The sequence below is a fragment of the Rhinolophus hipposideros genome (assembly GCF_964194185.1).
Source record: "Rhinolophus hipposideros genome assembly, chromosome: 23".
Taxonomy (NCBI): Eukaryota; Metazoa; Chordata; class Mammalia; order Chiroptera; family Rhinolophidae; genus Rhinolophus; species Rhinolophus hipposideros.
Window position 1 is genome coordinate 42783203 of NC_138069.1, and position 24469 is coordinate 42807671.

The 24469-nt window shown below is 50.1% G+C and overlaps 1 protein-coding gene across 1 annotated transcript in view; it reads right to left on the bottom strand.

The window, feature by feature from the left end:
* The window catches only part of FOXK1 (forkhead box K1), a 58382-nt gene extending 34652 nt beyond the window's left edge, over window positions 1-23730 (bottom strand). Inside the window, exon 1 of the mRNA XM_081035706.1 lies at window positions 23198-23730. Within this exon, the coding sequence (XP_080891832.1) occupies window positions 23198-23727 (530 nt within the window). The 5' untranslated portion in view covers window positions 23728-23730. The remainder of the gene's footprint in view (window positions 1-23197) is intronic.
* Window positions 23731-24469: the final 739 nt, after the last annotated feature.

Consider the following 24469-nt stretch of genomic DNA (forward strand, 5'->3'; position numbering starts at 1 on the left):
AGCCTATTAGCGGATGGAGAGAAGCTGCAGGCCAGAAGATGTGTGCAAACCGCACGTGGGACCAAGGACCCATCTAGAATATGCTAGAAAGAATTCCAGGTCTAGAGAAAGAACTCTCAAAACGCAATAGTAGAAAAACCAAACAGCTCAATTAGCAAGTGGACAAAAGACATGAAGAGGCATTTTACCGAGGAGGACACAGATGGCAACGCGCAGGAAAAGACATGCAACACCACTAGCCATCAGGGAAACACAAAGTGAAGGCACAACTGAGCTGCTGCCACACACCTATCAGAATAGCCAAAATAAGAAACAGTGACACCACAAAACGGAAAATGGCAGTTTCTTAAAGTAAACATAGCCTGATGATACAACTTAGCAACCGTACTCCTGGGCATTTATCCTGGAGAAGTGGAAACGTATGTCCACTCAAACCCCGTACGTGACTGTTCACAGCAGCTGTACTGGTAACAGCCCACACTGGGGTCAACCACAACGTCTGCCACTGGGTGAAGGCCAATCCAAGGGGGCGCCTCCACTCAATGGAGTAACGCTTCCTCAGCAGTGTAACGGAGCAAACTGCTAGGCACACACCAACTGGATGAGGACAGGATACTGAGTCTGAAAAGAGCCAACTCAAAAGGTACGTATGACTGCACTTACACGACATTCTCAACATGACAAATTACAGAAACGGAGCCCAGATTTGTGGTTGCCAGGGCTTGGGTGGGGCTTATTTGTGACTTACACATGAGGGCAGCATGAGGGAAAGCTCTGTGGTGGGGGGACAACTGTGTATCCTGGTGGAGACGGTGGTTACACAGACCTACACGTGTGGTTAACAAGACAGAACCACACACGCTGGACCAATGTTAGCTTCCTGGTTTTGACGTTGTCCTGTAATCACCGAGATGTAACTCGTGGGGGCAGCTGGGGAAAGTATAGAGGGGACCTCTCCCAACGTATTTGCAACTTTCTGTGAATCTGCAATTATTTCAAAATAAAAAGTGTGCCCGTGGAGCTGGAACCCACAGTGGAAAGCCAATGCAATGACAGGGTCTCGTGGGGAGCGACCCACACACCACCTTATACTATAACATGTGTAGGGGGCATCCACTCTCCTTTATTTCAAAACTGAAATACTGCATAGAGAGAATCGTAAAGCTTGTAGCTGGTTCATCCACATAACAGTACCTGGAGACATTTATCAGGAAGAGAAGGTGAGAAGGTAAAAATGCTTAATAGTTTACTGCACTTACAACAGAACAAAGAATTCTGGCATACTTGGCAAAACCTGAGATCAAAACTCAAACACATTATCAACTCAAGGAATTTCACATCCTTTAGGAATTTTAGTTATTCTACAGAGAACATGGACAGGCCTGCTATAACTAAAAATACAGTGGCATAACATCACTTTAGAATTAGCAGTATTTAAACAGTTCAAATTCTTCCTTTAATAGATGAAAAAAACAGATCCCCAGAGAGATGAGGGCCCACCCAGGCCCAGCGGGCGGTGGGGTGAGGTGCAGTGCAGCTCCCCTTCCCCTGGAGAGGTGCTTCACCACAAAAACCTGACACAAACCAACAATCAGTATGAACTTCTATAAAAAAAAAAAAAGAAAAGAGAAAACCAAGCCATCAGTTTCAAATGACTCACAAAATCCCAGCGTGCAGATGTCCACTGACTAAATGACCCCGAATCGCAGCGTGCGGACGTCCCCTGCACCCACCTTTGTAAGCCACTCCACATCTATGAGCTGGAGGCCCCCCCAGGGGCCGCTGCAGGCCCAGGCCCATTCGCTGGATCTGAGCTGGGCCTGGGCTGGGATGAGAAGGAACCTGCCCACCTACAGAGCACCCTGCTCCAAAGACACGGTGGGCTCCCTAGGGGACGCTGCCTCCCTTCCTCTGGGCCTGCCCCACCCCGTCAGAACCAGGGCGACTAGACAAAGCGTGTGGTTATCTGTGCATTCTTATAAAGAGGACGGCCACTGCCCGCCTGTTCCACGGGGAATGTAGGATTTCACTCCACTCACACACAGAGTGGCTTCCCACAAACTCTGCAGAGAGGCACCCCATTTTGACAGTCCTCACCTTGGTCCTCTAATTGTGGATTCCAGATGGTGGGGTCTGTGTGGAGTTGGCAACGCCACCCTGTGCCCAGCCACTGCAAGGCCTGTCTGCTTGTGTTGCTTTTCCTACTTTTCTTTATCTTCGCAGAGCCAGCTGCGGGTGGGAGCACCCTTTTTGGTGGGATCGCAGTGAGAGAGCCTTAGAGTGCACAGCTGTGAGCTGGCCCTGAACGCCCAACTCAATAACACGCGCGGCACAGCTGCTAGGCGAGACCGGTTCCCATCAGTCAGTTACAGTGAGAAACAAAGAACTTGGGGAGTTTCGTGTTGCACAACTCCAGAGTATTTCCAAACATCCTATTCATTCATTCCAAACTTGGCTCTGTTCAAGGCAAAATCTGCTGATAAACAGAAGGCTTCTCATAGGTTCGGTGGGCATTCCCGCTTGTGCCACCGGCCAGAGGAGGCCCAAGGCCCAGCGAGCCTGTTGGAGAAGAGGAGGGCCAGGCAGAGCGGGAGCGTACAGTCTCCCTGGAGGCCGGACCTGGGCCCTCCGCCCCGCGGTCTCCGCACCTGGCCCAGGTCACAGGTAGCCTGACACTAACAGCGTCCCTACAAGACACACTTTGCTGGCACATCGAAGCCATTCCTTATGATTTCTCCTTCAAGGGAAACACCCGAACCAACGGCACAATTCCATCTACATTCCCTGACCAAAAGCTCAGCTGACCTGACAAGCCACCCTCCCCGCCATGTAAAGCCTGACTACTGCTGCAGTGGTTTTCCTTCTGTACCAAGGAAAGGAAGACGCGGGGCAGCATCACGCTCCACATGCACACAAACATTCTGGAAGGGTATGAAAACACGATTCTGGTCATGGCTCTGGAGGAATGGAGTCAGGATGGAAAGGAGACTTCTTTTAAGTTTATGCTATTCCTGTGCAAGAAACCAGAAATGCAGACCTGGGAGGGAAGCTGGGGGAGAGAAAGAGAAAGGCTGTTGACCTCACACACTTTTGAGTTTTAAAATGCGGGCAGGTATCACATCTTCAGAAAATATTTAAATCAAAATTTGACGATGTGCCTTAAGAAAGAAAACAAATGAAGAAAGCACCCCTGTTTTTAGAAAATGACATAAGACGACGTGGATCTTATCTTTAAGCCTGGGCGGTCCAGAAGAGAGAAGGTAACAAGGACAAGGTTTTCTCCTCAGCTACAGTAAAGGTAACAAAGATGACCGCACCTCCCCGACCTGCCCAACGACGTGAAAGTGACAGAATCAGGGCGCCACGTTTCAGTGCTCAAACACAGAAGACTGAAGACATCTCACAAATGAGTAAGAAATCAGAGGCCAGTGGCTACGAGCATCGCTGTTGAGGAAAGCGAACCTCTCATGGGCCACTGACCTTTGATTCTTTCTCTGCCTTGGTCTACCTGGTATACGGAGCGCGGTGAAGGCAGGAACCCTGATCCTTCCCCAAGCCAGGGCTTGACTTGTTTCGGCACACAACAGAGCCAAAATAAGTGCAGAAGGAAACATCCCCACTTTTATTTTTAAGTGTACACATGGGCTACGAATGGTTATGAACATTCTCTGTTGACCATTTAAAAATCTAAGTAACTGGCAAATTAAGGGGGCAGGAAGATATATTATTTTTAAGCTACCAATTTACTTGGATAAATGACCTGAACGAGGTATCTGATTATGAATCTAGACGTGAAGTTTATCAAGTGAAGCGGGGCCAGGCAGTATCTGCTGCTCAGGAGTATTCATCATTTTCTCCTTTCTCATCATAATTCAAAAGTGCAATCTTGTTTGGAGTTCTGCAGAAGTCACAGAGCTCTGAGCACAACTTAAAAATAAATGTCATCTCTTGTCAACTGGAAATAAACAGAACAGAGAGAAATGATTCACACGCCCCCAAACCCACGTACCAGACGCTCTGTCCACATCAGCTCTGCTCTGTGTCAATACATCTCAGCCTGGCTGTTTGAGCAGTGTTTAATCATAAATGACTTTGAAAGCACTCAGGAGTGTGCACACAACTAGCATCACCTAAGACAGTAACAGATTAGCAAGGTAAGAGGACAGAAGACCCAGGTTGTAAAATGAGAAGCCAGGTGGCCTGCACATGTAAGCCAAACACAGACAGGACCACTTTCAAGATTACAAGAGTCGATCCAGCATCCACAGAGCAGTGGTTTGGTTTGGTCCACTCCCAGCATTCTTTCCCAGGGAGGCATGGAGGCAGAACGGCTTCCACCACTGCTTAGGAATGCTTATTCCTTGATGGTAAGTAACCAAGCTGAAATGAACGTGTCACCTCCATCCTCTGCAATTACTGGTCTCAGGGTGAAAGGTAAAGACACGAGAAAGCGTGCACTTTGCTCCCCAGAGGAATGGCTCTGTCCTCAGTTTGGGCTCTTCAAAACCACCCACGGTCAACACCACACGCAGAGTTGCCACCAGCTTCCAGCACTCCTGCTATTTCCACTGAGAGCAGCCACGTTTCTGAGACAGGGACCAAATGCCAGAGCTGCCTGGCGGGGCAGGGAGCAGAGCGCAGTGATGGCCGCACGCGGCAGGCGGGAACTCAGTGAGAAGTCTGGACTTCCTCCCTCCTCTCCTCACCTGTCTTATGGAGAAGGGCAAGTAAACCCAGGAGCTGGTAACAAGTGAGCAGACAGCCCACCTCGAATAGTGAAGGATGGAATGTCTAGTTTCAGCCTGTTGGAAAAGAATTCCTGAGGCAGCCTGGTCCCCAACATCCTTCCTCTCGTGTCCTCTCGCACCGGCCCTCCGGCTCCAGGCTCAGCGCCCCGCCTCCCTCCAAATGCACATCTTGTGCCCTGGCGTCCAGGGTCTGTCGGCCACAGCCTGGAGTCCCTGCCCCTTTCCCAACCTCAGTTCATCTTAAACCAAGTCGGACTTCATCCAAGGCCCAGCCCGCGTCCAGGGCCTGAGCCCTCCTCCCCGAAGTCACAGCACTTCTCCCTGGTCTGCACATCTAACCTTCCTCGTGACCCTGCGCGGGAACCAGCCCAGCCTGGCCATCCAGAGCTGTGTGACCTACGGAAGGTGCTCCTCCTTTGGAAGGTGTGGTAACACCATACCTCCGTCACGGCATTCTGGCGGTTGCACTAGGCCTGTGCACATGCTAAGTGCCCATAAGTACATGCAGTTACCATCATCATCATCATTATTCCCCTACAGCTCTGTGGGCTTAGGTCTTTTCTCACAAAGTGGCGCCTCACTGCAATCCACGTGCAGGCTGCTGCTGACTCATGTCCCTAAAGTGAGGTGCCAGTCGCCACCTGCCTACTCAAAAACCCTCCAGCGGTTCCCCACTGGCCATGGAATTAAGCACACCTTTCCACTCACTTCACTTGCCTAGATGTCTGAGGTCCGTTGAGAGTACCCTGTCTTCCTTTACCCAAGGTCCCACCTTCTTCAATATCCAGGTCGATTTTCTCTTGCTTAAGTGACTACTAGCTGCTCGTCAAAATCCACCTCTTTGCTTGGGGCACATGGCTAACTGGCATGTACCAGCATCCCGTGTAGTTAGTTACGGGTGCCCCTGAGATGAGCTCTCACTGAGGGAATGTGAGTGGTGGGACAGAAAGCTTTGAGGCAGGGCACGTGCCCACCCCCTCCACAGGCTGGGCCCCTCGGGAAGGTGTTGCGCCCCCATCACTACAGGAGCTGGCTACTGTCACTTCCTGTGTGTCTGAGCCACTGCATGTTCAGTGGGTGTACTCGTTACTACAGCCTAGCCTCCCTGACTGCTACATCACACCAGGACACAGCGCAGGGGCATCAGCCTTGACATCTGCTTGACCACAGCTGCCCAGTGCCAAAGCCTCCGGGTGCAGGCACTTACTGCCCCACGTTTCTGGTGGTGCCTGCAGGATGAACTGAACTGAAACAAACTGTCCAGGAAGAGACATCCTGTTTTAGTGGAAAAAGCAATGAAGGCTAAGGGAAGGGAGACATGGCATGGAGCCCCAGCCTTGCCACCTGTAACCAATTCATCAGGTTCTCGGCGGCTTCTGCTCTAACAGTTCTCTAGAGCCTTCCATAGCCCTGAAGCTCTCTCAGGCTTATGAATTATGTCCTGGTTTCCCGAGGCCCTAATGGCCAGGACAACACCTAACAGGTGGTCCCTTGGTAACACCATCCAATGCACATGCCTACCAAGAAGGAAGCAGCACGCAGACCAGGAAGAAGTGAGTAACATACGGAGTGATAAGTAACAACGATAAAGTGAAGACCACGAATGGGAGAAATGGAAGTGGTGAGGATGAGAGGCTTTAAGTTCAGTTTCTAGTAAAAGTGTCCTCGCCGGCCACACCATGCGTGCTGACACCAGGGACTGGCCCCTGCCCACCGCAGAGTGGCTGGCCACTCTCTCCCCACAGCAAGGACGAGACATCCTGCTGAGCAGAAACAGCAGCTCATAAACCTGGCCACAGGAACTTCTCTGAAGCCCACCGTCATTTTTTTGTGACAAGTAAAAACAGTCCTTTACATAAATCCCCAGCACTCCCTCCCTAACCCAGACGCTAACTAAAAACTGGCGGACAGCACTGGATCTGAAGCCATTTAAAATCAAGGGCAGTCAAGTACGCAGATCCTAAGGCAGGAAACTCACTTCATCCAGCACTTTCTGCCAGGCATCCCTTATCTCAGAGAGGAAGCGGGCATCTGCATTGTTTAACAGATGAGGAAACTGAGGCTTAGAAGAGATAAGTCACTTTTTTGATTTATTGTACAAAGTCATTAAAACAGTAAATGCCTTCTACTTCAGCTCTGACCTCCTAACTCAGAATAGAAAACAAAGAAAGTGAATTTTACTATACTTTTCCTGACAATAAAAATCATAAAACTGCTGCTCACTCAACTTATCACCACACACTTTAACTTACAAAAGTCATTCTCTAGAATCACGCTGACCGCCACCGTAAGCACCCAGGCACCAGGCCGACACGCGTGCCGCTCTCCACGAGCTCGTTCACTCCCTGCCACGTGGACGCACGGAGCAGTGACAGGACGTGCAGGGCAGCTCGAGTTACTGTTACACTGTGCAATTTCACTGCCCAAATGTTCAGACCCATGGCATAATATGCCATTTGAAATTTTTTACCATGTGAATTAAACTTTATTGTGGCAAAGTTAGTTCACAATTTCACCAAAGTTAAGTACGGAAACATCTCCCTTTTGATGCCTAGCAGGCCACACGCGCCACCACCCCCCCCCCCCCCGAGGCTTTGCAGGAGACGGTCTGTGCTCACGGGTGAAAGCTGAGTTCCCAGATAAGGTCCATGCTGGGACGTGGGGTCAAGCTCTGGGACAAGGCCCACGCAGGCAGAGAGGGCTGGCGCTTACCAGGTCAGGGCCAGCAGAAGCGAGCCCACCGCGGCTGCCCACACGGCCTCGTCCACTGGGTGCTCGCCAGCCTTTAATGCACCAACACAGTCATTAAGCGCTTGTCGAGTGCCTGGCCTTGCACAGGCCTAAGAAGAAAAACGGAAGCTTCTCCTAGAAGACAGGGCCTCCGACCTAGTCCAGGAGGCAGATAAACAGCAGTGTCATCGATGCCGCGAGAGAGAAGGAAGGTGGTAAGCAGCCCCAGGCAGGGCCAAAGCCTGACCTGGGAAAACAGGCCCGGAAGGTTCTCCAGGAGGTAAGGACTGGGAAGGGCATTCGAGGCTACACACAGCACCAATAAGGGGCAGGGGACTCAGGCTCCAATGTGAACCGCCACCATGCTCCTCTGGTAGCTTTCAGGAGTCAATGTTTTCCACTGGCTTCTTTTCCAGAAACAGCATTTGACTGCCACCTATACCCCACCACTCCCCAAGAAGGAGAAGCCTGGAGGAACAGGGGCCGTCCCCAGGCTAAGATCTCGGAGGGGGCCGGCCACACCTCCACTGTCAGCTGAAAGCCTGCTGTGGCTTTACCACGGAATTATTCAGGAGAAAATTCTTTCCCAGATCACACCAAAGTGAATACCATTTGGGGCAAATTGCTGTGTTTTTATTATACCAATTTATTAACTCATTCTGTCTGAGAATAAAATTCCGTACTAAACTGAAAAAATTACAGTGGATAATTTAAGGTCAGCTTCTATTTTAACTTCTTCAACATTTCCCAAGGGAGTGGTCTTTCCCACTCTGATTTACCTGCAGGCTAATCTCCCCCAATTAGCCGCCATCCATAAAACAGAAGCTGGGTCAGAGCCAGGAAGTGTGGCCAGTTTTCCCAAGGGAGGCAGTGACAATCGCTGGCAACCAAATGATGTTTACAAAGCCTGGGGACTCAGTTTAGAGACCTCTATGCCATCCTGGATAAAACCCAAAACAAAATACAGGAGAGCAGAATCAGCACCAGGCAGAATTTGAAAAGGCCTTTATTTGGCTTAAGACTCAGGCCCTTCAAAGCAGCATTGCTCACATCCAGGAAAGCAAAACAGAGCTGGTGGGAGGGACCGCCCTCAGCTAATCCTCTTCCTCCATTCACTCAGAATTGGAAGAATATGTGAAAAACTGAGCACCGAGGGCAAAACAGGCTTCCACACACGTAAATCAGAGAAACAGCGTGGCACTTGGGGACATAAAACTGGAAAGACAGAGCGAGGTGGCCTTTCCCAAGCAAAGAGCCAGAGGGAGGGAGAAGAAGCAATTCCACGGACTGCTCTTGAAACCCCTGCTCGCTACTACAGATTCCCAAGTCTCTGACTGTATTTCAGTACCAGGGAGAAGAAATTATCCATTTGGGGAAACTGGGTCATAAAACAGATTAACAACAGTGAATAATGGCGCAGGGAGAAGCCTGGTTTCAGCAGCGCCCGGGACACTAAACTAGTTTAATTGTTATGTAAATTGCACTGTCAGTCCCACAGATTTCTCCCGAAGGCCTATTCATCAGGACAGTTTTCTCTGAAATAAAAACCGAGCCAGCCAGACACTCTCTAGCAGTCGTGGGTACCCACCCTCCCTGACAACCAGCCCTTGTGCCCTAAATTCTCAAGGACTCTTCTCTCCCTCCACGTTTGCATAGCGCCATCTCCATCCATCGTGCCGGTGGACGTGATAAAAAACTGCACCCCAGGAAACGGAGGGGGAACCATCCTTCGCTCCCTAGACTGGCCTGGTGTCAGCGCCTGCAGGGTCTGAGCCTGGACAGACAGATCCCACATCTCTACTCCATTAGAGACCCAGGCAGGAAACCCTCAGGTTCAGTTCTCATTTTTAAGAAGAAACCGCCAGAGTTGTAAAATGTAAAGTGGCTAAGTTATCTCCTTGTGAGATTTTTTTTCATGAGCTACTGTGTTCTTTGTTCAGTTCAATAAAATTATTTGTAGATCCTGCAAAAAAAAAGTGCTAAGAACAGCGGGAAGTCTCTGTAGCCACCTCCCTCCCCCGCCAAGGAGCTGTCTGGAAGACGGGGGCTGCAAAGAAGAGGTGTTGGGCGGGGCGTGCAGGCCCACCACATGGTCAGGCACGACCTCAGCCTCACTCACACCCTCCCCAACACTTCACCCCTGCGACTGGTCGAACGAGGTGCATCAGGACCTCTCTGACACGTCTCCAGACTGGACACAATTCAAAACCACTGGAGATCACATGTTGTGTGTGGACAGCATAGCATTATCTGACCCAGCCCACAGAATTCGGGCCCATGATGATGAAGACGGGTGCAGAGGTTCCTTCCTGAGGAGAGGGAGTCACAGAGAGCAAGTGCTGACCAGTCGGGAGCCCACACCTGTTAGTGCCCAGCAGCCCGGCCTGCCTGGTGACCACCTGTGTTTGTGGAGCCCTGCTGTGTCCCCTCCCTTCTGTTGACACAGGCAGCCCCGAAGGAGTGCCACTTAGGGGAACTCCTAATTTGGGTAGGCAAAGCGATCCTAACCTACTCCTCTAAACAGACATTAACATAAAAATGGTGCCTTAAAGTCCCTGACCAACAGCTCAAGTCGCCAACAGTTGAGAAATCCCAAACGGGCAGTTTCAGCAAAGTGCTTGCTTGGCTCTTTTTTAAAAAGGAAACTGACAAGGAAAACACGCAGTCATCTCTGTGCAGAGGAGTTACACGTGGCTTTTCTCCCTTCCCCATTTCTGTGTTTTCCAAATGTTCTATAGGCATGGATTTGCATCTATAATACCAAAAAGTCTGAAATGACAAAGGTTATTATAGATATATAATATAAAAGGTAAAGCATACTTTTTTTCGCTTTCTTTTAAAATCTGGCTCCTCCAAAAAGAAATGACACTGAAAATTTCTGACTTTTAGGAAAATTAGAGAATGCAGACTGATAAAATAAGCTCCCAAGTAAGCTTTAGATTTCAAGACGTGTGACTTCCTGCTAAGTACCATATTAGTAACCTGGAATCCTCTGGGGGGAAAAAAGTCATTTCGGGTAGACGAGTTCGCCAAAGAGATAATCCTCTTCTCCTTTAAAAAGTTACTGACTTAAAAATTTTACCCATTTTTTTTTTACAGTTATCTTGTTAAAAACACATCAGACCTCCCTGGCTTCTTGGATGACAGTGAACAAAATGAAATTACGATTCTGAAAATTGTCAAAGATGAAAGCTTAAAAGATGCAGGCTATGAGGAGTTACGATAAAATTTAATAAAATAATTGATTAGACAAAGTAAAAATGAACGTGAGCATCGAATCCCCAAATGTTGGAATTATGGCTCAATCCCTTAAAGGTTAGAGATCTATCATAAGGTAAGAAACTTAAAGAACAAATTATCCCCAAATATGGGCTGAACGTGTTATGAGGGTTCCGTGTACTTGCCGATGACACTCATAAAAGCTGAAGATGCCAGAAGCAGACGATGAAGAGATCTAAGCCCCACACACACAGGGATGAGGGGACGGGGCTCTCCTGAAAGAACCCAGCCTGATGCTGGCTCTTCAGAAAGGCCTGACTGTGAGTACGGTCCCCATTCTGAAAACCACCCACCCACTTCACCTCCGGTCCTCAAAAGCCGGGAGGGGCGCTCAGGTTCTCCTCTTCCCAGGCCTGCTGCTGCACGGTCTGGCTGGGGGTGAGCCCTGGGGTGGGGGCAGCGAGGCTCCATCTGAGACGTGGCACAAGGCCACGCCAGGCGCTAAGAAAGCCACTGTGGTCAGAGCTGTGAGAACAGGGACAGGGAGAAAGCAAAGCGGCATCTGGGTCTGAAGGCATCACCCGTGAAGCAATCTTTTTGGAGAAGTAGAAAATACACATAACACAGTAAGTACAATAAAAAGATTGTACGACACCATTTATGTCCCCCCCCCCAACGTAGACAATGTATTATTCGTAGACATCTCTGTGTGTCTGGAAAGTATGAGAAAGGACAGTTAAATTCCTAAGGGTTGCTGCCTCTGGAGAAGTGAGAGAAACGGGTGGGGAGGGAACCACAGGAGACCTTAGCGTCATCGGCAAAGTGTTGCTGCTTCAAAAAAAAAAAAAAAAGGCTTCAAACAAATATGACAAAATGTAAACAAGTATCACTTCTTGGTGGGTACACAAGCATGCGGTGAATTATCCTTTGTACTTTCTGTATTGAAATACATATGCATTATTTAACCTGTTCTGGGCTTCCAGCTCCAATTCATAACTTTTCCTTTGCACAATGCCGGGTCCCAGCTCAAAACACTATGACACAACTGACAAGTGGGGGCAGCCGTGGGACCGAAGCCAGGCTGCATCCTACAAAGGTTATTCAAACTGATTCAAGGTAAAATCGAAGTTTGTCTTTTCAAACCCCTGTACTTTGAGCTCCCATTCTTTGGAGAAGCAGCTCAGAGAAACACAAGAAAACAAACCCTACGATCTGCTCTAATCACACCACCTTAGGAGCCGGGAGGGTCCTGGCAGTGACGCCCAGCCCATCCTCTACGGCACCCGTTGGTCATTGGCACCTTGCTCGGAGGCAGAGACCCGTCTGCTCCACTCGAGGCACTGCAACCGTTTCCAGACTAACGAATCGGATCTCAGCTCCAATACCAGGTCCCCTGTGAAGCGAACACATTCCAACTCGGTAAGAATGACGGCGGCAGTGATGACAGAGGTGATGTGGGCACATGTGAGTGCTGTGACACACCACCTTCAGTGTGTTCGTGTCTCATAATTACCCAGGAAGCAGGCAGCGTGCCCATTCTACAGATAAGGAGATGGGAGCTTGAGGTTTGGTCACTTGCCCAAGGGTACCGAGATGGGAGGTGATGAAGCCAGACCTTTCAAAGCTGTGCTGTTGTGGTGTCCGATCACTGTCTTCAGCCAGATTGTTTTTGTATTCAGATCTGTCCTATTTGTTTGTTTATTATGCCAACAGTTATGAAAAACCCACTATGTGCCAAGCATACTGGCAGGCAGGTAGTGGGGTTACAGGAGTAAAACCAGAAAAGCACAGTGCCACCCTCACAACACTCAGAGTGCATCAGATAAACACAACTACCAGCCACTACAGTAACCATGAGTCGGCACAACGGGGAGCCCTGGTGCTGAGGGGGTGCTGCCCACACGACCTCACCCGGGAGGTCTCCTGGAGAAAGTGGCTTTTAAGCAGCAAAGCTGGATTTGCTCTGAAATGCCTCATGAGCATTCTTGGTCAGGCGAGAAACAAGAAAGGAGTCCATTATCATGATATTTCTTCAGCATTATTTGGAGGTTCTAGGCAATTCGACAGGATAAGAAAAAGAAATGAGACATGGAATAGTGGAAGAGACAAAATAACCATTATTTGCCGACTAAGATTATAATCTTAAAAACACATGTGAGAAGTAAATTTAAGAAACTTACTAGAAACAGTCAATTGTGACTTGATACAAAATTAATATTTTATTCCAATACCGAACCTCAAAAATTACTTTTTAATTACAAAGGAAAAACAGTAACTATTCGGTGGAGAAGCCAGGCAACACCTGAAAGGAGGGCGCACATCCCCTTTGCCGCCCTTCGGTCCAAGACGCTCACCCCGAATCTAATCAGGATTTTTTTCAAATGAGACAAATATACATTGAAAGACATCTGATAAAATAACTATTGTTTTCTTTTCAAAATGTCAAGGTCAATCAAGACAAAGAAAGGCTGAGGAGCTCTTCCAGGGTTAGGAGACTAAAGAGACAGGACAACGGAATGCAGGGCTCCATCCTGGACTGGACCCAGGTGGGGGTGGAAATGCTGCAAAGGACGCTATCGGGACAACCGACAAAACTGGTATTCGGGCCTCAGGTCAGGCAGGAGTACTGTAGTAATGCTAACGTCCCCGAATTTAACAACAAGACTGTGGCTATGGAAAATATCATTCATCTTAGGAAATACGTATTGTAGTACTAAGGAAAAACAGGCTCAATACATAACTTGCTCTCAAATAACATACACATATACGGAGAGAAAACACTCAAGTGACTGGCAGAATGATAAAAATTGATGAATCTGGACAGAAGATGTATAGGAATTATTTGTACTAGTCTTGCAACTTTTCTGGAAGCTTGACATTTTTTCACAATGTAAAATTTTAAAAAATAAATTAGGATTTATAAAGCCTATACCAAAAAAAAAGAAAAAAAGACAAAGAAAGAAAGGAAGAAAGAAAGACGCAGACATGACAGACATACACACAGAGCCCACCTTTCCTACATGTGAGCACCAACCATTTAGAAAGTAGAAAACAAGAAGGGAAACAAAGATCCCATTCATATTAGCCATCCCCAGAACATAAGTAATATAAAACACCTAAGATTAAACAGAACATATTAAGAAATATAAGGGCTCTCTACAGAGACACCAGTAATATGAAGGTACTGATTAATCTCAGTAACATGTACCCACTTGGAACGAGGTGTATGGTCCAGATTGAGGTGTGCACACCGTTTCTGTAAATATTTTAGGTTTTCAGGCCACATGGTCTCTGTCTCAATTAAGCAGCCGAACAGCATGTAAACGTGGCTGCGTTCCGATAAAACTTTATAAAAACAAGCCTCAGGCGGGGACTGGCCCCCAGACTGCAGTTTGCTGACCAGAGCTAAATGTGGCCGACATCAGCTAGTTGTCCTCCCTGGGCACATGGCCCTCGCCATGAGCAGAGCATGAGCTGCCATCAACACTCGCCCACATGGCCCTCCTGTAGGCCTGTGCAGACCCACTGCAGCCCAGAGAGTCGAGCTAACAAGGGGCCGGGTGGGGGGGCTGTCACCAGATGGTGCCAGCGTGGGTCCCTGATCCGCCACAGTAAGGACTTTCTGACCACTGATCAGAAACACCTGTCTTGGCCTTTCCATGAGAGGACGTTGGGATTTCTCTGTTAGAACAGCCAGCAGCCTGCAGCAGGCTACACGTGTATATATTCACTGTACAGAGGCTGAGGGGCTTCCAAGTGCCAAGACCGTGCTGGCACCAGAACCCAGTGCTGTGACAGACCTCGCCACGCCCTCAGCTTCCCGAGGGGCAGACACTGCCCAATATCCACACTGTCATCCAATGAATGACCAGCCACGCTGACAAGCAGCGCGTGCTCCGAATAGGTGTCCATGCAGACGGCAGACAGGGACAGGCAGACACACACAATATGCACACTTTTTTATACAGCATTGTATAAATCTGCAAGCATATACACAAGCCACAGTACTACCGTCACGGGGCTGGGCTGCCACGCAGCCCCCAGAGAACGAGTACGCACGTTAAGCCCAGGACTACAGGGCGCCATGGAGATCTTTGTAAATTTCCCCCAACACCAGCAAATCTGTCTCTTTTCTTTGTCTACACCCACAGGAACCACCTTACTTCAGGTCCCCTTAATTCTTCCTTCTGGCTTCAAGACCTAGGGCGATCAAGGGACATGGAAGCCGTGTTCTCACTTATCTGGGTCCGGAGTGGCAGAAACCGGAGAGGATGGTCAACGTCGTCAGCACTAAGGAGTCCTTAAGAAAGGGCTGGACCGCAGGTTCCCCCCCCCACGCTGTAACCACAGACAACTATTCAGTGGGTCTGCCTGGGTCCCGCAGCCCAGACCACACCTGCTGGGTCTTTCCCACCTGGAAGCAAACTGCGAAACAATCTTGTGCCTCGGAGGTGAACAGGGTAAACTGAGGCAGTGGTCATACACGGGGGCCTGGGGACCACAGACCTGCGACCTCTTCAAGGACACCAGCAGGCGGCAGCACATGTAGCTACTCACACTTAATGGAAAACCTAAGCAAATGAAAAACTCAGCCCTTCAGTCACATTGGCCACGTTTCCAGTGCTCAGTGGCCACACACGAACAGGCCGCCATACTGGACAGCACAGGTACAGACCACGGCTATCACTGCAGAAAGTTCGAGACTCACCACGGGCTCTCTGTGGGCCAGTTCAAGAGTTAGCAGGCCCAGAAAGTCTGTTCACACCACAATTCACCGAACAATATCACTGCTAAGAAAGCTGAATATCCTTGCAGGCCGGGAGCCAAGTCGGGGCTATAAATGTTCCTGGTTAATGCGGAGCCCGTCAAAGGGAGGTGGACATTCCTGAGGAACGATGTTTTCCTCAGCCGAGGTGAGTCACTGTTCCCAGCTTCAGGGGCTATACCTGCCAAGCAGACCGGATATTCATGTCCCCAAGGGGAGAGGGGGAGCACCACAAACTTCCACTGTGCAATTTTCTCTTCCACACAACCTCACAGCCTCCAACCTGTCTGCTGTCATCAGCTTCAGCAGGTTTCACTTCAACAACCTTTCCAAGTCAGCTCAGAAGAGTCCCTGGGCTTCCGGATTATCTGTCACTAACTCTGTTTCCAGTCACAGCTTCCCGGTAGCATATGGGAGGCTCCTTAATTTCATCAGCCAATGGGACCCACAGCTCAGGGGGGAGGGGCGACCTCCGGGAAGGTTTTCTGTGGACAGTGGGCCCCACCCACTGCGCGCCCCTGTGTCTGAGCGTGAACCACACGAGAGCCGGGCACGCACCGGCCTCCAGCTGCCAGCCTCCCGCACCTCAGTCAGCAGCTGACCACCAGGGGCGCCCTGTCTTACACAAAGACTGGCGCAAATTTCCCACTGTAAACTATGAAATTATTTTTGAATCCCATATGCTGCCCCTCAAGCCCAGAATTCCCTGTTTCCCCAAAACTAAGACCAAGCCGGACAATCAGCTCTAGTACATCTTTTGGAGCCAAAATAATATAAGACCCGATATTATATTATATTACATAAGACCCGGTCTTATTTTACTATAGTACTTATTATACTATAGAATATGTATACTATAGTATGTTTATACTATAGTATACTTATACTATTGTATATTTCCTTATTATACTACCGTAAAATAAGACCGGGTCTTATAGTAAAATAAAACCAACCAGGTCTTTTATTTTTTTGCTCCAAAAGACGCATTAGAGCTGACTGTCCCGCTAGGCCTTAGTTTCGGGGAAACACGGTGGCTGTGAGACACAGCAGTGCGAGTCTGTGGGAGGGGCAAGGGAAGCACCTGGGCACATCCGACATTACAAGTTACAACTGTCCATTTGGAAGAAGAGTGATACAAATCACAGAAAGCAAAGCTTTTTCAGAATAGACAGAAGATCAGTTTTCTCCTCTGTGTAATACTGGTCTACTGTGAGGAGGGAAGAAAGAGCCGGCCATCCATGACAAAAACACCAGACTAGAGAGGGAGAGAACGAATGATTGTTTATCAAAAGTGGCACCATTCTTTAGAAGCGTGCTTAAAAAGATTGCATGAAAAATCCCACACGAGGAATCTTTCCATGGAGACACTTTTTTACACTGACATCCCTTGAGGATTCACATAGTTCCAAGTCCACACCTCCACTCTGCCTTTCTCTTGGTGGCCCCACACCTGTGGCCGAAGTGAAAAAGCACGGGTGTCACCCAGGAACCAGCTCAGAAGAGGGAAAAGGCCACAGCGCCCTACCTGGTTATGGGAAAACAACAGAAATAACTGACAAGATGGATAGTTCCATCTGAAATAACCAAGAATTGACGTACGAAAAATACTAAATTTAAGCCAAATTATATACAAGGTGCTAGCTAACAAGGTCAGTGACTAAATTATATGATTTTTTATTTCCATAAAAATGTACTGTGTCACTCAATTTTTAAAGCAAATTTAAAAATTAAACTACATCCACAAGCTTGATCTTTTCAAAGATTTGTTTTTAAAAACACTATTTGTTGGGTTCGAGAGATCAAATTTAACGATCAATTGAACTTAAGGGTAAACCATACTTTTCTTTGAAAATGAGACATATCAACATTCGAAGATCTGCAAAACTCAATCAATATTTTTCCCAATGACCAATGCATGAAGGTACAAAACTGTGCATGGGTAATAGGTATATTCAAAACGCAAGCGAGAGCAATAGATTTTAACGTGACAGACTACGAAAAGTCCGCTGATGCCGTGTCACATCCCACACTGCAACGAACCTGTAAGAAACAACCAGCCGTCATGTTTTGGTGAGGCATCAAACAACACCCACACTATGGGAAAGGCTGCAGAAACGCTCCTCCCGGGACAGCGACCGCTAAGAGTCGGGGGGCTTGATTTTCTCCCCACACTTGTCTGCAACAGCACAGCACAATGGACTAAGAGCAGAAACTGCTATGAGATACCAGCTGTCTTCCAGTCAGCTAGATATTCAAGACTTTCACAAAAAACGTACACCTCCATTCTAAATTATTTTGTTTTGGAAAACAGTTATTTTCTTTCATAAAAAGTTATTTTTGAAATAGGTTTATAATTGCTGTTTTTGACTAGGTTAATGAATATACATATTTTAATCTATCAGTTCTAATTTCTGATATGGTAATTTCTGATATGGTAAGTAATAGACAAATCCCACATCAACGAAAACTCTGGGTACGAAAGGGCCCTGGACCAACATCTTGAGAATGGCTGGAACAGACGCAGGTATGGGACGCCCGGAGGGAACCGTGCAGCTTGAACGGCAGCTGGCAGGTTAGGGGAAGACCCTGGGAACGCTCAGGCCTCTGCTACTGGGCATCCAGAGACTCCGAGCAGGGCTGCCCAGTGGTCAGGGCTGGCTCTGCACACACATATCGGGGAGCGCCCTCTGAGGAAATACATGGAAAATGGCGTGGTTAAACCGGGTACAGATGACTAAGGGCAAAGTTTTCTTAATCAAATCGTGTATAAATTATCCATCTCCCTTCTGTGCGTCTACTGAAAAGGATTCCCAGGAGAGAGAAGCCACATGGACAAAAACCCCATGACCAAATGCGGGAAGTGTTACATCTAAACAAGCAGAACCCGCTCTAGCTCATCCTCATCATAGCAAGGAAAGGCCATATTGTCACCGTCCTAGGAGAGGGCTAAGTGAGGCCCGAGGGGGCCGGCCCCAGCCAACCAGCCAGGACACAGGGCTCCCACAGCCAGACTCCGGGACAGCCCACGGCCTGCCCTGCTGGCTTCCCCTTCACACATTCACAAGGTTCACACACACACACATCCCATTGTTCTTTCTTTCTAATCAACCAGCAACCTTTTACCAGAAAACTAGAAACTCCTGAAAAATGAGAGTAGCAATGAAAATTAACTTCAGAATCTCCTAATGAGTCACAATGCAAGGGCCTATTTCCAGGAAACCAAAGCAAAAGCATTTTATAGAATCCTCTCATTTTAATATGAAATGCTTTAAATGTATGGTAATTATGGAAATGAGGCACTGCTGTAATTCGAGTTGTCATTAATTTAGCAAGTCTATCCCCTGACATTCATGAGATGGGAAAACAGCAAAGAGTAAATTACTGTGTGTCCAAACCAGAGGCTTTCGTTTCGCTTCAGCACATAATTTTAAACATAGCAGTGTCTTTTTCCAAAGTATTCACTAGGAAAATCATTAAAACTCTACAGAACACCCTTTCAGCGCCAACCAAGCCTCTTCCTTCATCAGTGACAAAGGCTTTCATAAATGTATTATAAATTCAACACATACTACATGATAAATAACATCCTTCTCAGAGACTGATTTTAAAAATACAACATCAATTTTCTCATATGGGTGAGAAGCCCCCAGAACTCCATGTAAACTGCATGCGAAAGAGTAGCACCCATTCTATTAATACAGATTCAAGGGACTCGCTCCCAATTTGCCACCCTCCCAGCAATGCTTTGAATAAATATATATGACACGCAGTAATGTCAACTAGCAAGAAAAGCAGGATAAAGCATTTCTTTAGAGAAAATGCCACATTTCATACTGTGACTCTACCATCCAGAGACAACACGACTGAATCGAATGCTTCGTTTCCTTGTGCTTACAGGTTCCTGCCTCCAGTCCGCCAACCTGCATTCTGGAGCTGTTACCACTCCTCCAGCTTCCAGGCTTCCAGACTCAAAGTGTCTTCTATCCAAACAATCAGCATCTCAGAACACTCCTTCCTTCAGAGGCGTTCGACCCAATCCCTTCCTCTCCACACCCGGGGCCACACTGTCCAGCTCTTAATGAGTCAGGCCTGAGTGCCCATCTCCCACGTGGTCTCCGTGGCCCTTTCAGCCCCACACAGGTCCACACACTGCACAGCAACTCTTTCTCATCACAGCTCTTGTCTCCAAGTGGAAACCGCCAGCACAACCTGTTTTCACATCTTCCAGGTTTCAGCCACTGGAAACAGACTGATCTTGTTCCAAGTGCAAACTCCTGGACCAACCAACCACAACCAAAGCATCAGGTCACGTAAGGCCCAGGGGCAGGCAGAGTGACCGGGGTGAAGGAGGAAAGGAACGCAGTTATTGTTTCCCGGGATGCCAGGTAGCGAGCATGTGGCCAATGACACCTGCTGTCTTCACAAATCCAGGTCACTTTCCAGTCAATTTCAGATAACTACTTGTATGATGGCTAGGAACTAATTCAATCTTCTTCAAGTGACCGGTTGCAATAGCAATGAGAAACTATGTTCTGTATATTTTCATAGGTTCTAAAACAATTATGTAGTGAAATGCTTTGGTGGTTACAATTAATTACTTTTTATCCTGGTTCACTGTGGAAGCTGTGATCCGTAACACCTGCCATTCACGATATGTCCTTCAGAGGACAGAGTATGTCAGCCCGGCAAAGTATGAGCCAAAATGAACTACAATAGTATAGGTGACAATAAATTTACGGACCTAGGCTGTGACCAAAAAGCCACTAAGGGAGACTGTTTCCTTCAGACACACGTACCACTGCCGAGGAGGCAGTTCTGGCAAAAAAACCAAACAAAACAAACCTGAGTCTGATCAAATCTCTAGGTCCGACAACCAATTTACAGGAGTGACAGAGGAGAGGACAATACTAAATGGACACCACGGGAATCCAATCTGTAAAAACAGACTGTGGGAAACCGTACAGGACAAACGACCTCAGTTCTTGAGCCAGACGGAGCATATAGATTAAAAGAGACGTAAGAGACACACCAACCAATCAAAATGCCTGCACCTGATCTGGGTCCTGATTCAAAGAAATACACTGTAAGAAAAGAAAGAATTTATGAGACAGTAAGGGAAATCCAAACACCGACTAGATGCTTGATGATAGTAAGAAATTATTGTTAATTTTAAGTGTGATAAGGACATTGTGGTTGGATTTTTAAAAAAAGAATCTTTATCTTTGATTGAAGTATTTACAGACAGAGTGACATGACATTTGTGATTTGCTTCCAAATAACTGGGGGAAAGAGAAAGATGAATGGAGACAAAGATAAAACAAGCTTGGCCCTAACATGAGACTTGTTGAAGCTGGGTGACAGTGTGTCAGGAAAGGGTGTGCATGACAGTACAACACACAAACACACACACACACACACACACACACACACACACACAGGCCACAAGTCTCATGCAACGGCAGCCCATGAAACCCAAGCACAGACGAGTCAACAAAATTCTAATACAATAAGAATTTCCAATTTATAGTAAAGAAATTCATAACATCAAATATTAATGGCAAAACCATGTTCCTGAGAGGAAACAGATAATAATTACAACCACTCTTTGAAAATCAGTAATGAATTTCCTGTTTCAGAATGACAAAAATGTACACATTCAATTTCCTTGCTCTGAATTCATTAAAATTTCTTGATTTCTTTCAATGTGACAGGCTAACAATCCTTGACCTAACTCTAACAAGAAGTTTACAACAGCCTGTTCTATCTATATAGGTTTTCTAAAGTAAAAAATAAAAAATGCTCAAACTGCAAAACATACTTGTCCAAAGGCTGTGGCAGTTTTCAGAAGCACACAGCCCTCTAGGATGGCACACACGGAAGTCCACTTAATGCCCCTCCTTCTGCATACTTGCTCTGTCCTTGTAAATTCTACATCCCTGCCTACACGGATACTGCTCAGGAGCACAGCTGCAGTCACACAGGCCGGCCGACGCAGTGGGGCAAAGCACCAAGTCAGAGGGTGCTGGAATGTTCAGGCTGCCAGCTACACCCCGCTCCGGGATGCTAAGAATAAGGCCAGGTCCTAGAGTGTAAGCCTGCAAGGCGCGGTGAACACAATCCCCTTTCACGGACAACAGACTTCATCTGGCCTATTCAGCAGATGATCTGAAGACTCCCCGTGCTGAAATTCCTTCCCCTTGAGTTAAAAGAAAATACTAGAGCATTCAAGATCCAGTTAGCTAGGCCCTGGCCAGGCGTGCACCTATCCAACAAGCAGGCTGGGAACTCTGAAAACAACTGCTTGCTTAATGCAGGCAGCTAGGGAACCTGAGTCATATAAAATGCATCAGCAGAAACAGGCCTCTAAGAGCCACAGGGCAGGGAGGGGAGGGAGCTGTTTACCTGTGTGCTTTCTCCCAAGAGGAGTGGCTGGCCCTGAAATGCATGTAATGGCCGGGAATGGAGAGGGAGTGAAGGTTAGAAAAAGACAGAGCAGAGCAGAGGAAGAGCAACCGCCGGGTAGAACAACTCTGATTTTCACAAATGCAGAACTTTCATGTTTGAAAACTGAAGATACGCTCTCCCTCCGACTCCCGAAGCAGAAGTGACTCACTGTGGATGTTGCACTTGAAGGTTATTCGATACAGTATTTACCACCAAACATGCCAAGACCCTAGAGAGGGAGAAGTTTACAAAACAAGCTTTGGGCCCTGGGAATTACCCCAGGAAAAGCTCCCCGCACTCAGGGTGCTTATAAAAGACAGAGTAATTAGACAGTCACCGACAACTCTGCAACACGAAGCACACTGAAGACATAAACACTAGTGAGGGATTAAAGGCAATTACTGTGCAGAGAAAGAAAGTGTCTAAAGAGGAAATGAGTAATTAGATGTGCTTTCTCCTGATCAACAGAGCCTGAGACAGCAAGGATCTCGGGTGGGGAGGGGGGGAGAAAAGCGTGCGTGGGAACCGGAAGAGGGGAAAGTGAGACGAGAGCGGAAGGAACAGGAGGAATGGCAGCGTGTAAAGCACGGGCATCCCGGGCCCGCCACGCGCGTGGCGCCGGGTCCCCCCCCCCCCCCGGCCCCGGCCCCGCGGCCCCCTCCCTGTGCGCTGGGTACCGCTGCCCGTCCGGGGGCCGCGCGAGCTCCTGACCGGCGTCCTCCAGTCCCCGGAGGAACGGGCGCTTAGTGACCGTCCCTCCCGCCGAGTCGCGGCCGGTGCAGACCTGGCCCCCACCCGGGGCTCCGGCCTCGCAGGGGGCGCCGCGCACCTCCCGGGGCGACAGGCCTGACGCAGCCGCGCGCGGGGGCGACCCTGCGACCCAGACGGGTGGGGGCAGGGCGACGCGCGGGGCGGGCGGCGGGGCGGGCGGCGGGGTCGGGGCCGGGGCGCGGGGCCGGGGTGCGGGGTCGGGGCGGCGCGGGGCGGGCGGCGGGGCCGGGGCGCGGGGCGGGCGGCGGGGTCGGGGCGGCGGGGCCGGGACGCGGGGTCGGGGCGGCGCGGGCGGCGGGGCCGGGGCGCGGGGCGGGCGGCGGGGTCGGGGCGCGGGGCCGGGACGCGGGGCCGGGACGCGGGGTCGGGGCGGCGCGGGCGGCGGGGTCGGGGCGACGCGGGGCCGGGACGCGGGGCCGGGACGCGGGGTCGGGGCGGCGGGGCCGGGACGCGGGGTCGGGACGCGGGGTCGGGACGCGGGGTCGGGGCGGCGGGGGGCGGGCGGCGGCCGCGCACTCACTGTTTGGGCAGCTGCAGGGCGGGCGCGCCGCGCCGCTGGAAGGCCCCGTCCACGAACACGCCGTTCTTGCCGAGGCAGCGCAGGTAGAAGTACGGCTCTTGGAAGGACAGCTGCAGGTGGCGCCGGGAGATGAAGCTCGACAGGCCCATGCTCAGGTCCACCGAGCCCTGCGACGAGTTGCGGCCGATGGTGACGCTGGGCTGCCGCATGAGGAACTCGAACTCGCGGCCCTCGAGGCGCGCCAGCGCGGGCCCGGGGCTCCGCCGCACCGAGGCGGCCGCCGCCGCCACCAGGGCCTCGCCCGCGCCGCCCGGGCCCCCCGCGCCCCCGGCGATCGTGCCCGGCAGCGGCGGCGGCGGCGGCGGTGGCGGCGGCGGCTGGGCGGGCGGCGGCGGCGACGGGGCGGCCGGCCCGGGGGGCGCGGGGACCGCGGCGGCCGGGAAGGCGGCGGCGCACAGCACGGGGCTGCAGGGCGCCGAGCGCAGCGCCAGCAGGGCGCGGGCCCCGCTGTCCTCGCCGACTTCGGCCATGTTCGCGCAGCTCCGAGCGGCCTCCGGCGGCGGCGCGGCGGCGGGGGGCGGGGCTCCGCGGGGCTTCGGCTGGCGCGGGATCCCGGGCAGGATCTGCCCGGAGCGGAGCGGAGCCGGGAGGCCGCACGCCCCGCCCGCCCGCCGGGGCTCGCCGGGGCTCGCCGGGGCTCGCGGGGGGCTCGCCGGGGCTCGCCGGGGCTCCCTGGGGTGGTGTCTCCACCCGGCCCGCCTCGCTCGCCCTGGAGCTAACCCTCCGCCCAGTGCCCCCGGCTGTGGGCTGTCCTTTCCTTCATCCTAGGGACCCGGGGAGGGGAACCCCAAAAATGTCTAAAAGTTTTGATCCTCCGTCTGTGGTAAAGGAACCAATGACCTCAGCGGTCTACGGCCCGAGCTGCTCCATCTGCCAATCTCCAAGTGCGATCATATTAAGCACCCAAATTGAAAGTTTTCATACTGTAACAAATTTGCCTAAAGGTGCTTGCCATCTCTGATGCCGTGTTCCTTTTCGGAGTCACCCATTCCCTCAATCCATAGCTCCATCAAACACCCCAAGATCCATGCGAGGCACCTGTGAAGATGAGGCGGACACGGCCCGCCCTTCAAACCCTCATAATCCAATCAGGGGAGGTGGATGCCTGGGGGGAGGGATCTCAGCTGCCAACACGGAAATGGCCAACTGGGGCATCGTGGGGATCCCTTCAGCACTTGAATATCCTGGTCTTGCATTCCTGATTCGGCCAGG